Source organism: Drosophila tropicalis, unplaced genomic scaffold, assembly GCF_018151085.1.
Source record: "Drosophila tropicalis isolate 14030-0801.00 unplaced genomic scaffold, ASM1815108v1 contig_593, whole genome shotgun sequence".
Taxonomy (NCBI): Eukaryota; Metazoa; Arthropoda; class Insecta; order Diptera; family Drosophilidae; genus Drosophila; species Drosophila tropicalis.
Genome location: NW_027173070.1, coordinates 4,729,199 through 4,743,701, shown reverse-complemented (window position 1 = coordinate 4,743,701; position 14,503 = coordinate 4,729,199). Strand labels below are relative to the sequence as shown.

Genomic DNA, 14,503 nt, shown 5'->3' with positions numbered 1-14,503 from the left:
TATTATTATCTCTCTATATTCTACCTAAGATTGAGTTTAAAACGATTTTATAGAGATTACTCATACGACACGTGGTTTCCTGTCTTTTTTTTTTTTTTTTCTTGTTCCCCCTACATAGACGCGCTTCGTCCAGTTTTAAGCACAATACATCCTTTGTGGCTCGTCTGCCGACCATAAGACGCCACAAGAGTCAAACTATACAACAACCACCTGGTGGAACGCCAGGCGGTGGTAGTGGTGGTGGTAGCGGCGATGGTGGGGGCCTTGTGAAGCCTCCAGGATCTTCTCGTGCCTCGACCCGCTACACACGCACCATAAGAGATATCAATGCATCGGTCGAGAATTTAGGTAAGTTCGTACAGAAATTAAATCTCTGTTTGTGTTCTTTTTTCCATGCCTTTTCTACGAGTTTCTGTTATGCACACACACACACACACATATACAAGATACACTCGCACACACACACACAATCATACACAGAAAGACCACAGGAGGCATATGCCATGCATGTGGTTCTATTATCCACATACTATTACTATATACTTATATAACTATTAAATATCTTCTTGCTACTTGCGCTGCTTACTCCTCCCTCCCGTTAAACAAACAGCCAAAAACTTCCCCCAGAATCATCCATCCTATACAATAAGAAATGCATTTCATTTTGTCTTTTTTTTTTTGTTTTGTGTTCCATTAATTAAAACAATTAGCCCTAATTAAAATTACTTCACTCGGCTGCGAGACAACATACGCACACACACAGACACACACATTAATGTGTTATTAATCGAAACCTTGTGGCTTTATAGATTTTACTTTACCTAGAAATGGATAGATAGTTCAAGTAATGTCATCAGCACGGCAAAAATTTCTCTGAACAATCAGTATTTAGTCATACCGGGAAATAAATTGCAAGTGTCATTAATTTAAGTATTTGAAATACTACATGAGGACTTCCTAAGTAATCAATCTTTAGGTATGGAAAATCTGGGCAATTCTATAGGAAATTTCTTTCGAGGAGTATTCCCTATCCACTGCAAAATTTCTTCACATGTTTGAAAAATTTGAATTTTTGCAACATTATTACATGAGTAATAGGAAAGTATAATCCGTTTTAAAAGATACTTTTTATGCAAATATCGAATCAGAATGAAACAACAAAGGATACGTGACAAAGGACAATTGAAAGGCTTGCCGAGTTTCTTTTATGAATACTTTGAAACATATATGCTTTATAGATTATACTAGTTAACATTAAAAAAGAAACTTCAAAATGAAAGTCAAGGAACACGATTAAATATCTCTTGAACCATTGAACAAGAAGAAATGAATCAAAATGTGTGGTTTTTGAGGCACAACGGATGAAGGATCTCACATAATGGTTGATGTGTTTATATTAGGGGCGATGTAAATAAGCATACAGTGGGTCAAATAAATCTCACAAGTAGTAGATTATTAGCACATGCTGATCACAAACTGGAACACATACAAGATACCTTCTTCTGTTTGACACAGGGCCTTGAATAAATTAGTGGCTACAGGAAAAAACAAATTAAAGAAAAGTTACCATAAGAAATTTAGAACGTTTTTATCTATTTACAATATCAAAGAGTTAAATTTCGACATCCCAACTTGAACTTAATTTAATCCGTCTTTGTCAATCTTGTAACTCAATATCTGAGTATCCCCAAGATCGTCAATAATCCTTATATATGTTTCAGATCCAATAATTCAAATTCAATTCAACCCGTAATATTGTGTATACCCAACATTTCATTTTTGTAGCGTGTTGGAAATGTTTATTTGTGATTGGCTTTGCGTTCTGCGTTCAGAGTTCAGTTTATTTTTTGTAAATGCTTTTAATTTTTATGAATAAATTTTAATTTCGTTTATTGTTGGCTACCATTCCGCCCTCGTTCGTTATATTGTACGACCCAATATAGACTATACCGTGTGTCTATTTGATTAAATTGGCACTTTGATACGATAATAAATAAATATGAAAAAAACAAAAAGCTACAGATATATGTAAAACCGATTTTAATCGATCTGATTTGCAATTTTCAGAGGTAGTACAAAATGGCAAATCCATGAATCCAAGTTTTAGCGAAGATTCAGTTGCTGAAACAACTTGCTTAAAAAATATTAAAAATTCAGACGGTAAGTCTACACGAAGGTCGTCCCCAAAAATCCGAAAAATTATAAAAATCAACATTTTTATATTGCATTATTATTACATATATTAAAACAAAAACTAAAACCAATAATTGAGTGTTGTGGTTGTATCAATGTTTGTGAATTGCATCCCCCCATCCTCAAAACCCCACCCACAAAAGAAAGTCCTACTGCCAAACCACCCACCACACTTGGAGAAAAACAAAAAAGAAAACCATAACTACAGAAAATCCTTGTTTTAACATTTGCCATTTGAATTACTTTTGGTTTTTCCTTTGATTTTAATACTTTTTTTACACTCGAACCATGAAAAACTAATGTGAAAATAAAACGTACTTAGCCAAACTTAGATCAAGTGCCGGCTCCTTGGCCCATCCCAAACGTGATATTGAACAACAACAGCAACAAATAGAGCCAAAGGAGCAGGAGAAATCTCAGGAGGATCAGCAGACAAAATCAATGGCTGTTAGCTCTAGAACCCTAACCATACCCGTAGTACTTTGTGGATTTTTGCATGGTGATTTTTTTGGCTCTTCGCTGTCGCTACGCAATCCTCGTGTGGCCCCGGAACCAGAGCCTGAACCCGATGTGGAGGCAGCTGAGCTAAAAACATTTGAATGTCAGCCTCCACCACATAGTCCAAGCGGGGGTCGTACGGGTCGCTTTTTTTGCTGCTGCTTCGCATTTTCTGGAAACAGGATTTATGCCAAATCCTCAGACGGCAACCAGTGATGGGGCAATCATTGGGTCGGCGGCAACGTCAAGGGCGGCAAGTGCGTGAAGAATTCAAACCAAGAAAATGTTTTGCTAGGGGCTGCTGCTGCTCTCTCTTACTCCCTTGTATTGGCTAGGTGGTCTGCATGTTGGTACCTCCCCCCGTCTGTTCCCTTACCCTGAAACCCCACCAACTTCCCAAACAGCCTCAGTCGTCATTTCTGTTTATGATTTTCAATATTTCTTTTGTATTCCTTAGTCTCCGCTTGCTTTCCATTGCTTTTTCTATGCCCAAATATTTCTATTTTCTATATCTAAACAAATACTAAATAATACTTAATTAACTAACCTTTGAAATAATACATAATATATCATCTAACTATATACCTAACTATATATATATATATCTGTGTGTGTAACGGTATCCATTGTATGTGTTGTCGTACTTTATATTTTGGCTTGACGTTGACTTTGACTGTGTTTCAATGTAAAACCGTAAAAACAAAACAAAACAAAAAATCACGTAAATACCGTAAATACGTTAAATCGTATATCGTAAAAATCAAACTAAACCACATGCGAAGCAAGCAACCAAAACCTAACGCACAAGTCCATATCTCTGATTCACAAATTGCCCGCAGATGAAGAAGATGAGCCGCGTTGCACGCAGCTGACGAATCGCCATAAGACAGCCATACGATTCATACGCAAGGTGAGATCGAAACGATATATACAGATAAAGACAATCCCTTTAAATATCTTCTTATATGTTCCCCATGTGCAGCTCAAATATTTTGTCGCACGGCGTAAATTTAAGGAGGCCTTGAAACCGTACGATGTCAAGGATGTTATGGAGCAATATGCGGCAGGTAAATTGATGAAAGAAATATACTAATGATCCTGTATGATATGGAAAAGAGCTTAATAGACCGGGTAGGATGGCTAAGAAAGAGTTTTTAAATGCCTTTCGTAGATTTCAGACCTTTCAAAATGGCCTCTTGTTTTAGTATTAGTATTACTTACCATGAGCCAAAAACAACAAAAAGCGCAGTGTTGGAAAGTGAATAAGCTGCACAATTAAAATTTAACTTTACACAAACAAAATGATATTTTGCAATAATCATATTACAATATTTGCCATCCGAAAACAGAAAATAATTAAAACAATTAATTTAAATCCATCCTTCTAACTCACAATATTTCTTTTTATTCAATTGTGATTTTATCTCTTTCTCTCACACACACTCTCACATTTATTTTGTTCCAAGCACAAAACACAAGAGACCTTAAGTCTTCACTTTACAAACGAAATTAAAAACGCAAATTACTATTTTCCAACTGCACCGATTTCGTTACGTTGTTTATAGCATTTTAAATCTGACCGATTATATATAGAAATACGACATTTAAACTGGCAACTAATTTTAACAGCAATTGAATTAAGTTTTGCAATATGTTGCAAGCGTACGCGTCGGCAAATAAAAACGAAAGAAGAAGAAAAGTTAAGCGGGAGTTGCCAGATCAACGATCAATAAGGAGGAAAGGAATGCAAGAGAGAAAGAGTGCGAATAGTTAGAGCCAAACACACAGTTTGAGAAATGGGAAATTTATTAAGAATTTAACTCATAAAAAACAAATATAACAAATATAAACAAAGCTTCTAATTTAAAAAAAGACTAATATTTTCCCTTTTTTTTATTTTCCCAGGTCATGTGGACTTATTGGGCCGTGTAAAAATGTTACATTTACGGTGAGTAGGGAAATTAAAACTATTTATCCGAGTTTATTTAAATTTTGTATAAACTTTAAAGCTTGGATCAAATCCTGGGCAAACAAGGCTCCAAGGGCAAAGATGTCTATGCATCCAAGATCAGTTTAGCATCCCGAGTTGTTAAAGTCGAGCGACAGGTGAGTGATAACGTGTGAAGAAAATTATATAGAGCACCTTGATTTATGGATATATGTATGTATTTTAGGTCGCCGACATTGAGGAGAAACTGGATGTGCTCATCAAGGCCTATATGGAGGATCGTGATAGATTTTTAGCACTTCCTTTGCCGCCAACAGCGGCTGGTGTAGTTACAGCTAAAGCCACTGGCAACAAAATACATTCCATTAGTCCTAATCACAAGCCACTGGCAACGGCGCATCATCATCATCTTGGCCTAAATCATACCATGATTGATGTATGGAAGCGCACGGCTCAATTGAGTGTGCATCCAGAGCAAGTCACTGCAGCAGGAGCAGCCGCAACGGCAGCTGAAATGGCTTTAACATCCACACAGACAGCCACAACGACCACAGATGCAATTGCTACACAAACCCAAATGCCGCCACAGCCACACACACAACACACAGCGACCAATACCAAGGTATAAATGATTGCTTCTTATCCACATATATACATGTGCATATCCTTCGAATGGCAATGTTTTTTCTTCCTTCTGATTTATAGTCTTCCATGCTTAACTCATATCAGCAGCACAACAATGATGTTTTTATGACTGATCTAGAGAATAGAACAAAAAAACGCGTTACATTAAGGTAAGTGAAACAATTTCTTTAGAAATAGTTAATTAACTTGCTCTTTTTCATTTAGCCTGCATAGATCCACATCGGAGCCATATAGTAAAGAAGAGCAACGCATCAACATACCAGAGGAGGCTGGTGGTGCTGAATCATTGGATTCCAGTGCCAGTGTTAAGACAATGCCAATGCCTCCGCCAGATAGTTCAAGTAAGACCTATCAAATCGATATCGGAGAACATGGTCTACTATTTTAATATTAGAATTAAGACAATGCCAATAGCTCCGCCACATAGTTTAAGTAAGACCTATCACATCGATATCAGAGAACTTGAATGTAGATAAACTACTTCAATATATAATTCAAGTAAGACCTATAAGAACGATATCGGAGAACATAATAGATAAAATACTTTTACTTTTAGAAATGATCCTAAATAAAATTGTATATTAAGGGAGAGACTTCTCTTTTTTTAAATAGCTAATTATTGAAATTTATTGTAATACTGTTGAATTTAGTAGATTTCCTTTGAGAAATAGTTTTGAGTTCTTTAGATTCACCAATGGTTTTTTTCTTAATGCAGTTTGCATTTGTTTAGGCCTTTTAGGACCAATGTTGTCTAAAGGCAACTTAATGGGTAGGGCGAAACAAAAAGTTTTTAAAGTAGATTTTATACATAGCATTTTAAAGGGATTGTCAATGAATTTATCAAAATTTTGTTACCTTTCGATTTTTCAACCTCCCACTTTTCCAAGTAACTTCCTACATTATATTAAAAAACATCCAAATTGCCTTAAGATGCATTAATGCAGATACATTTCTAATTTTAGTAGTTCGAAGCCTTCCACCGTCAGAAATCACTTAAAATATTCATATAACTAAAGAAAGATTTAACTTTACATATATTTTAACTGTTTTCTATAACTTTTTCATATTATAGTTATACTTATTGATGAATATGAAGACTTCGAAGAGGAGGATTTGAACTGTGAGGGTGAAATTGATCATTTCCCATCATGGGAAATCGATAGCGATATTGGTGCCGTTGATGATGTATTAATGGATGTGGATGCGGATGCAGATGCCGATGGTGACTGTGATGAGTCCACAGAGGACACGGCCCTACTACAGTGTGCCACGCGCACAGCCATTGTTATAACACCAATTAGTCCAGTAAGTTAAATAAAAAAAACATAAATACATATATCTATAGAATTGCTGTACTTTAAATTTATATATTTTCAGGTAAGCTCAGCACACAATCTTCAAAGTTTAAATGACCAACAAACAACGCTTAATAAATCAAATTTGCTTCCGCCAGATTCTGGCTAGTAGTTAATTATTATTTAATAAACATATATGCTATATATATACATATGTATATGTTTAATGCAATTATTAATATAATGAAATTAGCTTAAAATATACCTAAAAACAAATACATATTAAAGTAATTATAGATGAAAACATATTTTAATGTCAATTCAAGTGACATCATTGTGTGTTCAAAAACTTATAAGTAGTAACTACTTCAATAATAAAAAAAAATTAAAAAAATTCAATAATAAAAAGAAACCATTATAAGCAATTCTACTTGGCATTTTGCATTTCGTCTGTGTCTAAAAATTCGTGACTATCATATGCACTTTCATCGATAAACTCAATTTCTGTATCATTTATTTGAAAACAACGTTTCTTGGATGATGATGGACCAACCTCGTCCTCCAGTTCTAGCTCCAATTCCTCCTCCTCATCGTCTTCATCGTGCAGAAATATAGTACCCTTGTGAACTTTTTTGACATGTTGACTCAATGCCAATGTTGAGGGAAAACTACGATTGCAACCATCAGTAATATATTCCTGACAAATATGTTTAGTGCTATGCACACGTTGCATATGTGCGGTCAATCCCTGACGACGACCAAACCGTTTCATGCACAACTTGCAATCGAAAGCAAAACGCTTCAAATGCTGACCCATAACATGAACAGATAAAGATGTTTTCTTTCGTGTGGTAAAGCTGCAGTGCTTACAACTAAACAGCTGAGTATGAAGCTGCAAATATAGCCAGAAAAAGATAATTAGTAATCCTTCAATTCTAAAATAAAACAAATAATATATTACCCTTTGATGTGCTTTCATTTCGCTGTTGTGATAGAAACCCTTTTTACAAATCTCACAGGTATAACGTTTATTATTGGAATGAACAACATTCTCATGGGTATCATAGTTGCGACGATTCTTTACAATCTTAAAGCATTTGGGACACTCGATAGGCTCATGCCAATAGGCATGATGTTTATCCAAAGCCTCTTGATTCTTATACGATGCATTGCATATAGAACAAATCACATTATCTGACATTAGAGAAAATTAGATGAGATAAAGTAATTGGAAATGTATTTTATAATCTGCTTACCATTATTATGACTGCGTGCCACATGAACCGATAGTGACATTTTGGAACGACATTCCTTATCACAAAACTGACATTGCCATTGCGTTTTCTTTTCACTGCCAATTAATTTCGATGTGGTCGGTGCTTGTTGGTCATCTTTCACTTTAGCTGGCGTCATTACGTTTTTATGAGTGCGTCGCTTATGGGTGTACAAGGAATTCCAATGCGTATATGATTCAAAGCAATCCTGTCAAGCATAAGAATATATATATTAAATTTTGAAGTTGATTTTTGATTAAGTAGATCCTCCAACTACCATCTGATCACACATATAGTATAAGCATATTTCCAGTTTTCTATGTTCTGTATCCGTTTTCAATTGTTGAAAATTTCTTAAATGATGTCGATAAATTTTCATATCGGTGAATTCTTTGTCACATGGCTGACACCAAAATATACCATTATTATGGACACCCGATTGACGATGCTTATGTAAATCAGTTTTTTCACGAAAATAAGATGAACACATTTCGCATATATAAGCATTTCGTAAGAGTTCAGTGTAGATTTCGGCATTATGACAGTTTGTTGATTCAATTTCTATATGCTGAAGCATACGATTCTCGTTTTCACTCAATTGACCACAATTTCTGCATATATGAACATCTCGTTCAATGATCAAATGCTTCTTCATATGGACATTGTAAGTGGCTTCGCTGGCAAATTCACGGGAACAAATCTCGCAACTGATAAATGTGCCATGCATCGACCGCTGGAAAAAACAATAAAGACAAAAAGGCTCATTTAATGTTCTTGTTTGAGTGCTTGAGCTACTTACCATGTGTCCATTGAATCGACTTCGTGTGTCAAAAGTGTTGAAACATTCACCACAAGTGTATGTATTACTATTGGCATTCGAATGACATTTATTGTGCTCCAAATAAACGGCTTCATCGCGAAATGTCCGATCACACAGATTACAAAAGAATGTATTATCTGGTTCATGGGCATATTGCAAATGCTGGAAGAGTTCGGCTATATTGTTGTCTACATAGTTGCAAACAAAACAGGCTCTTGGTCGATGCCGCTCCAAATGGAATTGATTGTGGAAATTAAAACTGTGTAAGAAGAAGCAAATTAATAGAGAAATGTTATTGTTATTTATTAATCAAGGTGTCTTACCGTTTCCAAGAGGGAAACTCAATGGAGCACATTTCACAATAGAGCTGCATTCCTCTTTTCTTCTTAATCACATGGGAACAGGAATGCTTATTATATTGCAAAATATTGGAGAAAGTTAATTTGCACTCCGGACAACTGCCATAAATGGGTATTCTAGATGAGAAGATTAAGATATCTCAATTATAAAATAAAATGGATAAATTAATTGACTTACTCAGCCACTGGACCATGATGAGTAACCAAATGCATGGCGAGAAATTGTTTATTCTGTAGTCCTTTTGTCAAGCAATCGTCAATGGGACAATCAAAGGAATGACCTTTGTGTTTTTTGACCATATGGTTAAGTAGCTGCTGATAGTTCGTACAAGGCAAAGAGCAGTGTTTGCATCTGGTGCTCCATTCAAAGGATAAGGTTTCAAAGTTCGTTTTCACCGCAGTGGCCAAGTAACCATATAAATCAACAATGTCATCCTCTGCAGAGTGGAAATATAATTTCAATTTACTTATATGTATATATAAATAAATAATAGACAGTTAATCATCTTACTCTCTTTAATTTCCACGAAATTTATTATTACCACATTGCTGTCTTCTTTAAGATCATGTTCGTCTTCTTGTTCAGTTTCTAAATCCACTTCCTCTGCTTCCTCATCATTCGGCAATCGGATTACAGTTACACGATCGTCCACAATAACCTCTTCAATTCTCACCTCCTCTGACTTGCTGGGAACATCGGTTTCCTCCTTCACCTCCTCCTCATCCGAAGGCGCAACATCTTCAAGAAGTCTTTGTATAAATACATATGTTTGTTTCATCTGATGAAATAAAAACTCACCATCCGATTTAAAAATAAGATCATAAATGCAGGACTCATCAATGATTGTTTTTTCAACATCGACTTCGCTAGGTGCTTCTGTGGGCTGAGTTTTCGGCCTGTCTGCATTTTGCTGCCGTTCCAATTCATCGATGTCAAAAAATCGAATTAAACTGTTGACACACTCTTCACAAAGTAGCTGCGACTTTTTCGAGTCTTCTGTGACCTCAAATTGGAAATGATTTGCCAACAACTGTTGCAATCCAATTTCTGCGCCAAGTCCTTTGAATATTTCAAGGTATTTTAATTTTGGATTGACCACTGTACAATGCAGACATTTTTGTAACTTTTTGTCCATGTTCATCTACTCCATTACAGGCTAAAAGATATGAACAGTAATGCGAAAGTGGCGATAAGTTTTGGCCATTTTTATATATCCCAAAGGTTATTACTATTATTTTGGAACTACTTGCAAAACTCACCAATTACCATTGAATATACAATAATAGCATTCGGTTTAAGAATCGTACAGTGGATTGTTTAAATAAGAAGAAAAACATTTTTTAATGTAACTTGGAGGGTTCCGCATAAAACAGCTGGAACAGAAGCCAGCACTTTCTTAATCTGGCATCACTATTACCGACCACTACTTTGCCTATCAGGCGCTCAGTATTTTTATCGATAAGCCGCCAGATTCAAAATATAATTTTTTTTTTCGTTTCTAATGAAATTCTAATTCTAAATTTTTTATTAACTGGTGCTACAAACAATTACTGTGCTATAAAAATTTCATTACGTTCAAAGTTATTAGTTGTTGAAAACTTGAATTTAGCTGTTAACCCTTTTCAATAAGGCAAAATAACTGTACGAACAGTTGACAATCTGTAAGAAAAAAGCAAACAATTTGGCATTAGATTATAAAATTTGTAGTATCAGTGTAGCCCTTACAGAACCAAATGCATTCAAACTAAAGGTGAATGTGGGATTCAGAGTCCCGATCGATAGAGGAGCACTAAATCGCAGCATTAATAGACATGCTGTACGACGGTTTTCCATGTTCCAGGTGAACCATTGCGAACTGTACAGAGCATTACACAGACGAGAACTCTGTAGGGTTACCTCATTCGATGCATAGCAAACCATAAAGATTTGCAGTAACATGACCAATTGATAGATTACAGTTTTCAGCATTAAAGGAGCTTCCCCGGCCACAGACATATAGGACAAGCTATAGAGGTTCGATACCAAAACCAAAACCGAGCACAGCAGCTGCACTGAACCAGGCAATTTGATAAGTAGTTCAACAAGATCCTTAAAATGTGTTATATGATTGTAATACATGCAACAATCCCTCAGGCGATTAGCTAGCAATCGCTGTTCCAGAGGGTTAGTGGCTGCACCTAAATTCTCCAGCCGCATGACCAAAATTTCCAAAAGCCCTTGGCAATAGCATAGTAGACCATATATCATGGAATCGAATGCGATATTTAGCCAGCAAGTTAGCTCTAAAGAAATCACCTGTTTCCAAGGAAACAGCGACGATTTTTCGAAGAGCAAGGCTCATACATGGATAAGGGTAATTCGATGTCATCCAAAAGCAAGGAGGCACATAAAATAAAATTAGCAGCCACCACTGAGGATAGGCCATAGTAATTTCTTAATTTAACCACCGATGACATAAATTTTGCCTTGATTTTACGCTCCTCCTCATTGCGGGCTATAAAATCCTTGGATTCCATAAGTATGGGCAATTGCTGTAGTTGTCCTTCCTCCAGCCGTATATGCAATAATTTGGCCATGCAGGCCACTTCGGTGGCAAACATAAAGAAAACTTTTAAAATCTCCTGAATATCCGATAGATTGCAAATAACTTGTAGTGCAAAAAGCAGCAACATGATAGAGACCAAAAGAAAGAAGAGTACAAAACGTAAAGCTTTTGGCGGAATCTCTTTAGAAATTCGCCAAAGACCCAAAAACTTGAAATATTTAATTTGATACTTGTAGTAATTTTCCGTTTCCGACTGCTGATTATCCATCTTTCTGTTTTTAACTAAACTGAAAGGGCTCTATTATGCCCCATATATACCTTATAAACTGGCCATGAGAATGACAATTAATTGGCCATGATAATGAGTTGGATAATGAGCTATGTGGGGGTACCCCCTCCACCCCATTATAGACTCTCCACTCAACTGTCAACTTACGGAAACGAATAAGGCCAAATCAAAGGCTTGACTGGCATTAATAGACCTTATCCTGATGGGTCGATTGAGTCGTTGCATAAATATGAGCATAAGACGACGATCCGATTTTTTCCACTGTACCCAATCCGATTTATAGATATCCAGAACTAAATTGCCTTCAGTAATCTCGCTAGTATTTAAAGAAAGAAAAAGAAGATGTTGCACTTATCTTACCTCTAACTCATTAATCACTCACCCTGCAAAGAAGCATAAAATAAAAATCTCAACCAACATGCATGACTGATAGAGGAAAAACTTTAAGAATACAAAGCCATTATCTGAAAGCTGCAATAAATCTGATAAAATTGACATTCCCTAGGAAAAAATGTTTGCTACTTACCAACGACAAGGCATAGAAATTGACCGTTAAAACTAAGACGGAGCACATAATTTGTACTGAAATGGGTTTTGAGACCAATTTCTCAATGGCCAGATTCAATTCGTTAATGTTCATATAATATTGAATGCATTTCTTTAATTGCATTTCCACAGGCTCCTCTAAATTGGCATCAATTTTTCGCAGTTTTGATGCCAATATGTCCATTTGACATCTTACATAGATAAAGATTGAAGCAAACATAGAATCAAGGAAGATATTAAAAATACACGATAGGGTTAATGCCACACACTGATAGCCATACATTAGCCGATAACGAAACGATGTGGAATCAGATACATCAAAGGGTACATATGTGGCCAACGGCAATTCGTTGGGATCAATGCAGTATTGAGAGAATATAATCATTAGCAAGGCCGATAGTGATATGCTTCCATAGTAATTGCGTAATTTGCGACTTAATTCGATGGCGGAGTTGAATATATATTGTTCCTCTGGACTGTATCCTCCATGTGTCACTTCGTCCTCTTGGAAACGTTGAAAGAGTTGCAAAAAATGCATGCCATTCGCTTTGACAAAGATGAATTTGAAGGTATAGGATATGAGGGTAGCCAGCAGAAAAAAATGCTTTTATGACCTCATCCATGACACTTATGTTAAGAATCATATACAAAACCAATATCAAATCGAAAAGCAAACACCAAAATACCAAAACATGAACAAAATTTATCATATAAGCCCATCTTAGCCAGCGGTGTCCGATTACTTGGGACGGCCACAGGGAGAAAATGTGAAGCAACTTTTGCTGACCACCATAAAATAACTTTACCGATGGCGTTATGTTAACCATTCTGACTAAACTGTTGGCTTTTCGGTTGGATTCGCCGCCTTTTAAAGGTTCCTCCAGTGGGGATAATTAAATTGTCATTAGCTAGAAATAGCGAAACTCGTGAAAACTGGATAATGTTTATTTTTGTTCAATACAGGACCAAGGAGGGCTAGTTTTGGCTATTGATGTACGAAAGCACGAAATCCTTTTTCAATATATACCAGAGACTCTGAAAAAACTGTTATTAGTTTTGTTTGTAATTTAAATGATTATCTTAATCACATTAATAACAAAATAATAATTTTTTATTTAGATCATATTAATTTTTTTTATGAATTTCTTCATACTTATTTATGAAATCGTAAAAAGAATCAATATTCCGATTAGTAAAATTAAAATCTAAAATAAAAATTCGAATTCAATTTAAATTATAGTAACTTAAATTATATAAGTTAGGTTCCTTTTAATTGCCTATTTAATTTTCGATTCATTTTTTTTAAACATTTAAAAATGATATAGGTAATTCTTGAGCGCTTCGTTTGTTATAAACATTTTGAAAGCGCGTTCAGATGAAAAATCAAGTTTACTTCTTTTTGTTTTTAAAAGAGCGTTCCGTTTCCCATTTTATATAAAATATATGTAATAATCATTTTGTTTTCTATATGTATGTATATATTTATGTGTTTTGTTGTGCTAAGGATTGATTTTAATTACTTGCTTTAGTTTGATTTTGAGTGAAGGAAATAGGAAGTAAAAAGCAAAGATGAAAAAATCTTTTTAAATTATCGTAGTCTGCTTAGAATCAAGCATTGTATTCGTTTTCCAACACTGCATGATTTTGGTTGTGTGCGTTGAAGTAAACATACATATGTATGTATGTCCTACATAGTATGTACATATGTATGTGTTGCTTTTTGCATAATCAAGGATACATAAGAATCAGAACAACTTTAATGGCAAGTTATATAAATACATATGTGCCGTTTGTTACCCCAAATTTTTTTGCAGTGTTCGCCAAAAACTCTTAGCCTGCTTCTTCTTTATGGCTAACTGCATTCTTAAGTATGTAGGCAGTCCTGTTAAATAAACATACTTAATTATTCAGTAAGGCGAACCGCATGAATATAATTGGCCATCATTAAATCAGAAGGCCCAATTTTGAGAGATTACAGCAAATTGTGTGATTATTTTCAGCTGTTTCAAAGAAAATGCATAATATGAAAATCTGTCTATAGAACGAATTAACATAATATATGCCTATGGATTAGCCCCCCTAACTCGTTC

The 14,503-nt window shown here is 35.3% G+C and overlaps 3 protein-coding genes across 11 annotated transcripts in view; 1 reads left to right on the top strand and 2 right to left on the bottom strand.

Moving 5' to 3' along the window:
- Positions 1-6,869, top strand: part of KCNQ (KCNQ potassium channel) — a 49,532-nt gene extending 42,663 nt beyond the window's left edge. For 2 of the 9 annotated variants that reach the window (XM_068289623.1, XM_068289619.1), the window contains 11 exons: positions 119-348; positions 2,068-2,160; positions 3,531-3,601; positions 3,674-3,758; positions 4,597-4,639; positions 4,701-4,797; positions 4,866-5,261; positions 5,345-5,433; positions 5,489-5,625; positions 6,357-6,589; positions 6,662-6,867. In XM_068289623.1, coding sequence (XP_068145724.1) covers positions 119-348; positions 2,068-2,160; positions 3,531-3,601; positions 3,674-3,758; positions 4,597-4,639; positions 4,701-4,797; positions 4,866-5,261; positions 5,345-5,433; positions 5,489-5,625; positions 6,357-6,589; positions 6,662-6,748 — 1,561 coding nt within the window. In that variant the 3' untranslated portion in view covers positions 6,749-6,867. Of the gene's footprint in view, positions 1-118; positions 349-2,067; positions 2,161-2,515; positions 2,949-3,473; positions 3,602-3,673; positions 3,759-4,596; positions 4,640-4,700; positions 4,798-4,865; positions 5,262-5,344; positions 5,434-5,488; positions 5,626-6,356; positions 6,590-6,661 lie in introns of those variants that run through there. The other 7 variants (XM_068289617.1, XM_068289616.1, XM_068289618.1 and 4 more) reach the window with 7 other exon arrangements.
- A 34-nt stretch (positions 6,870-6,903) lies between these two features.
- Positions 6,904-10,174, bottom strand: LOC137576480 (zinc finger protein 93). The gene is made up of 9 exons (XM_068289626.1): positions 9,832-10,174; positions 9,544-9,771; positions 9,211-9,469; positions 8,997-9,149; positions 8,653-8,932; positions 8,131-8,586; positions 7,836-8,061; positions 7,541-7,773; positions 6,904-7,471 (listed from the first exon to the last, which is right to left on the bottom strand). Exons 1-9 carry the CDS (start codon positions 10,172-10,174, stop codon positions 7,007-7,009), a joined length of 2,643 nt encoding a protein of 880 aa, XP_068145727.1. The 3' UTR covers positions 6,904-7,006.
- A 464-nt stretch (positions 10,175-10,638) lies between these two features.
- Positions 10,639-13,240, bottom strand: Or46a (Odorant receptor 46a). The gene is given in 7 exon segments (XM_068291559.1): positions 10,639-10,692; positions 10,759-11,328; positions 11,442-11,654; positions 12,015-12,183; positions 12,250-12,338; positions 12,394-13,014; positions 13,016-13,240. Coding segments are annotated over 7 exon segments (1,941 nt in total).
- Positions 13,241-14,503: the final 1,263 nt, after the last annotated feature.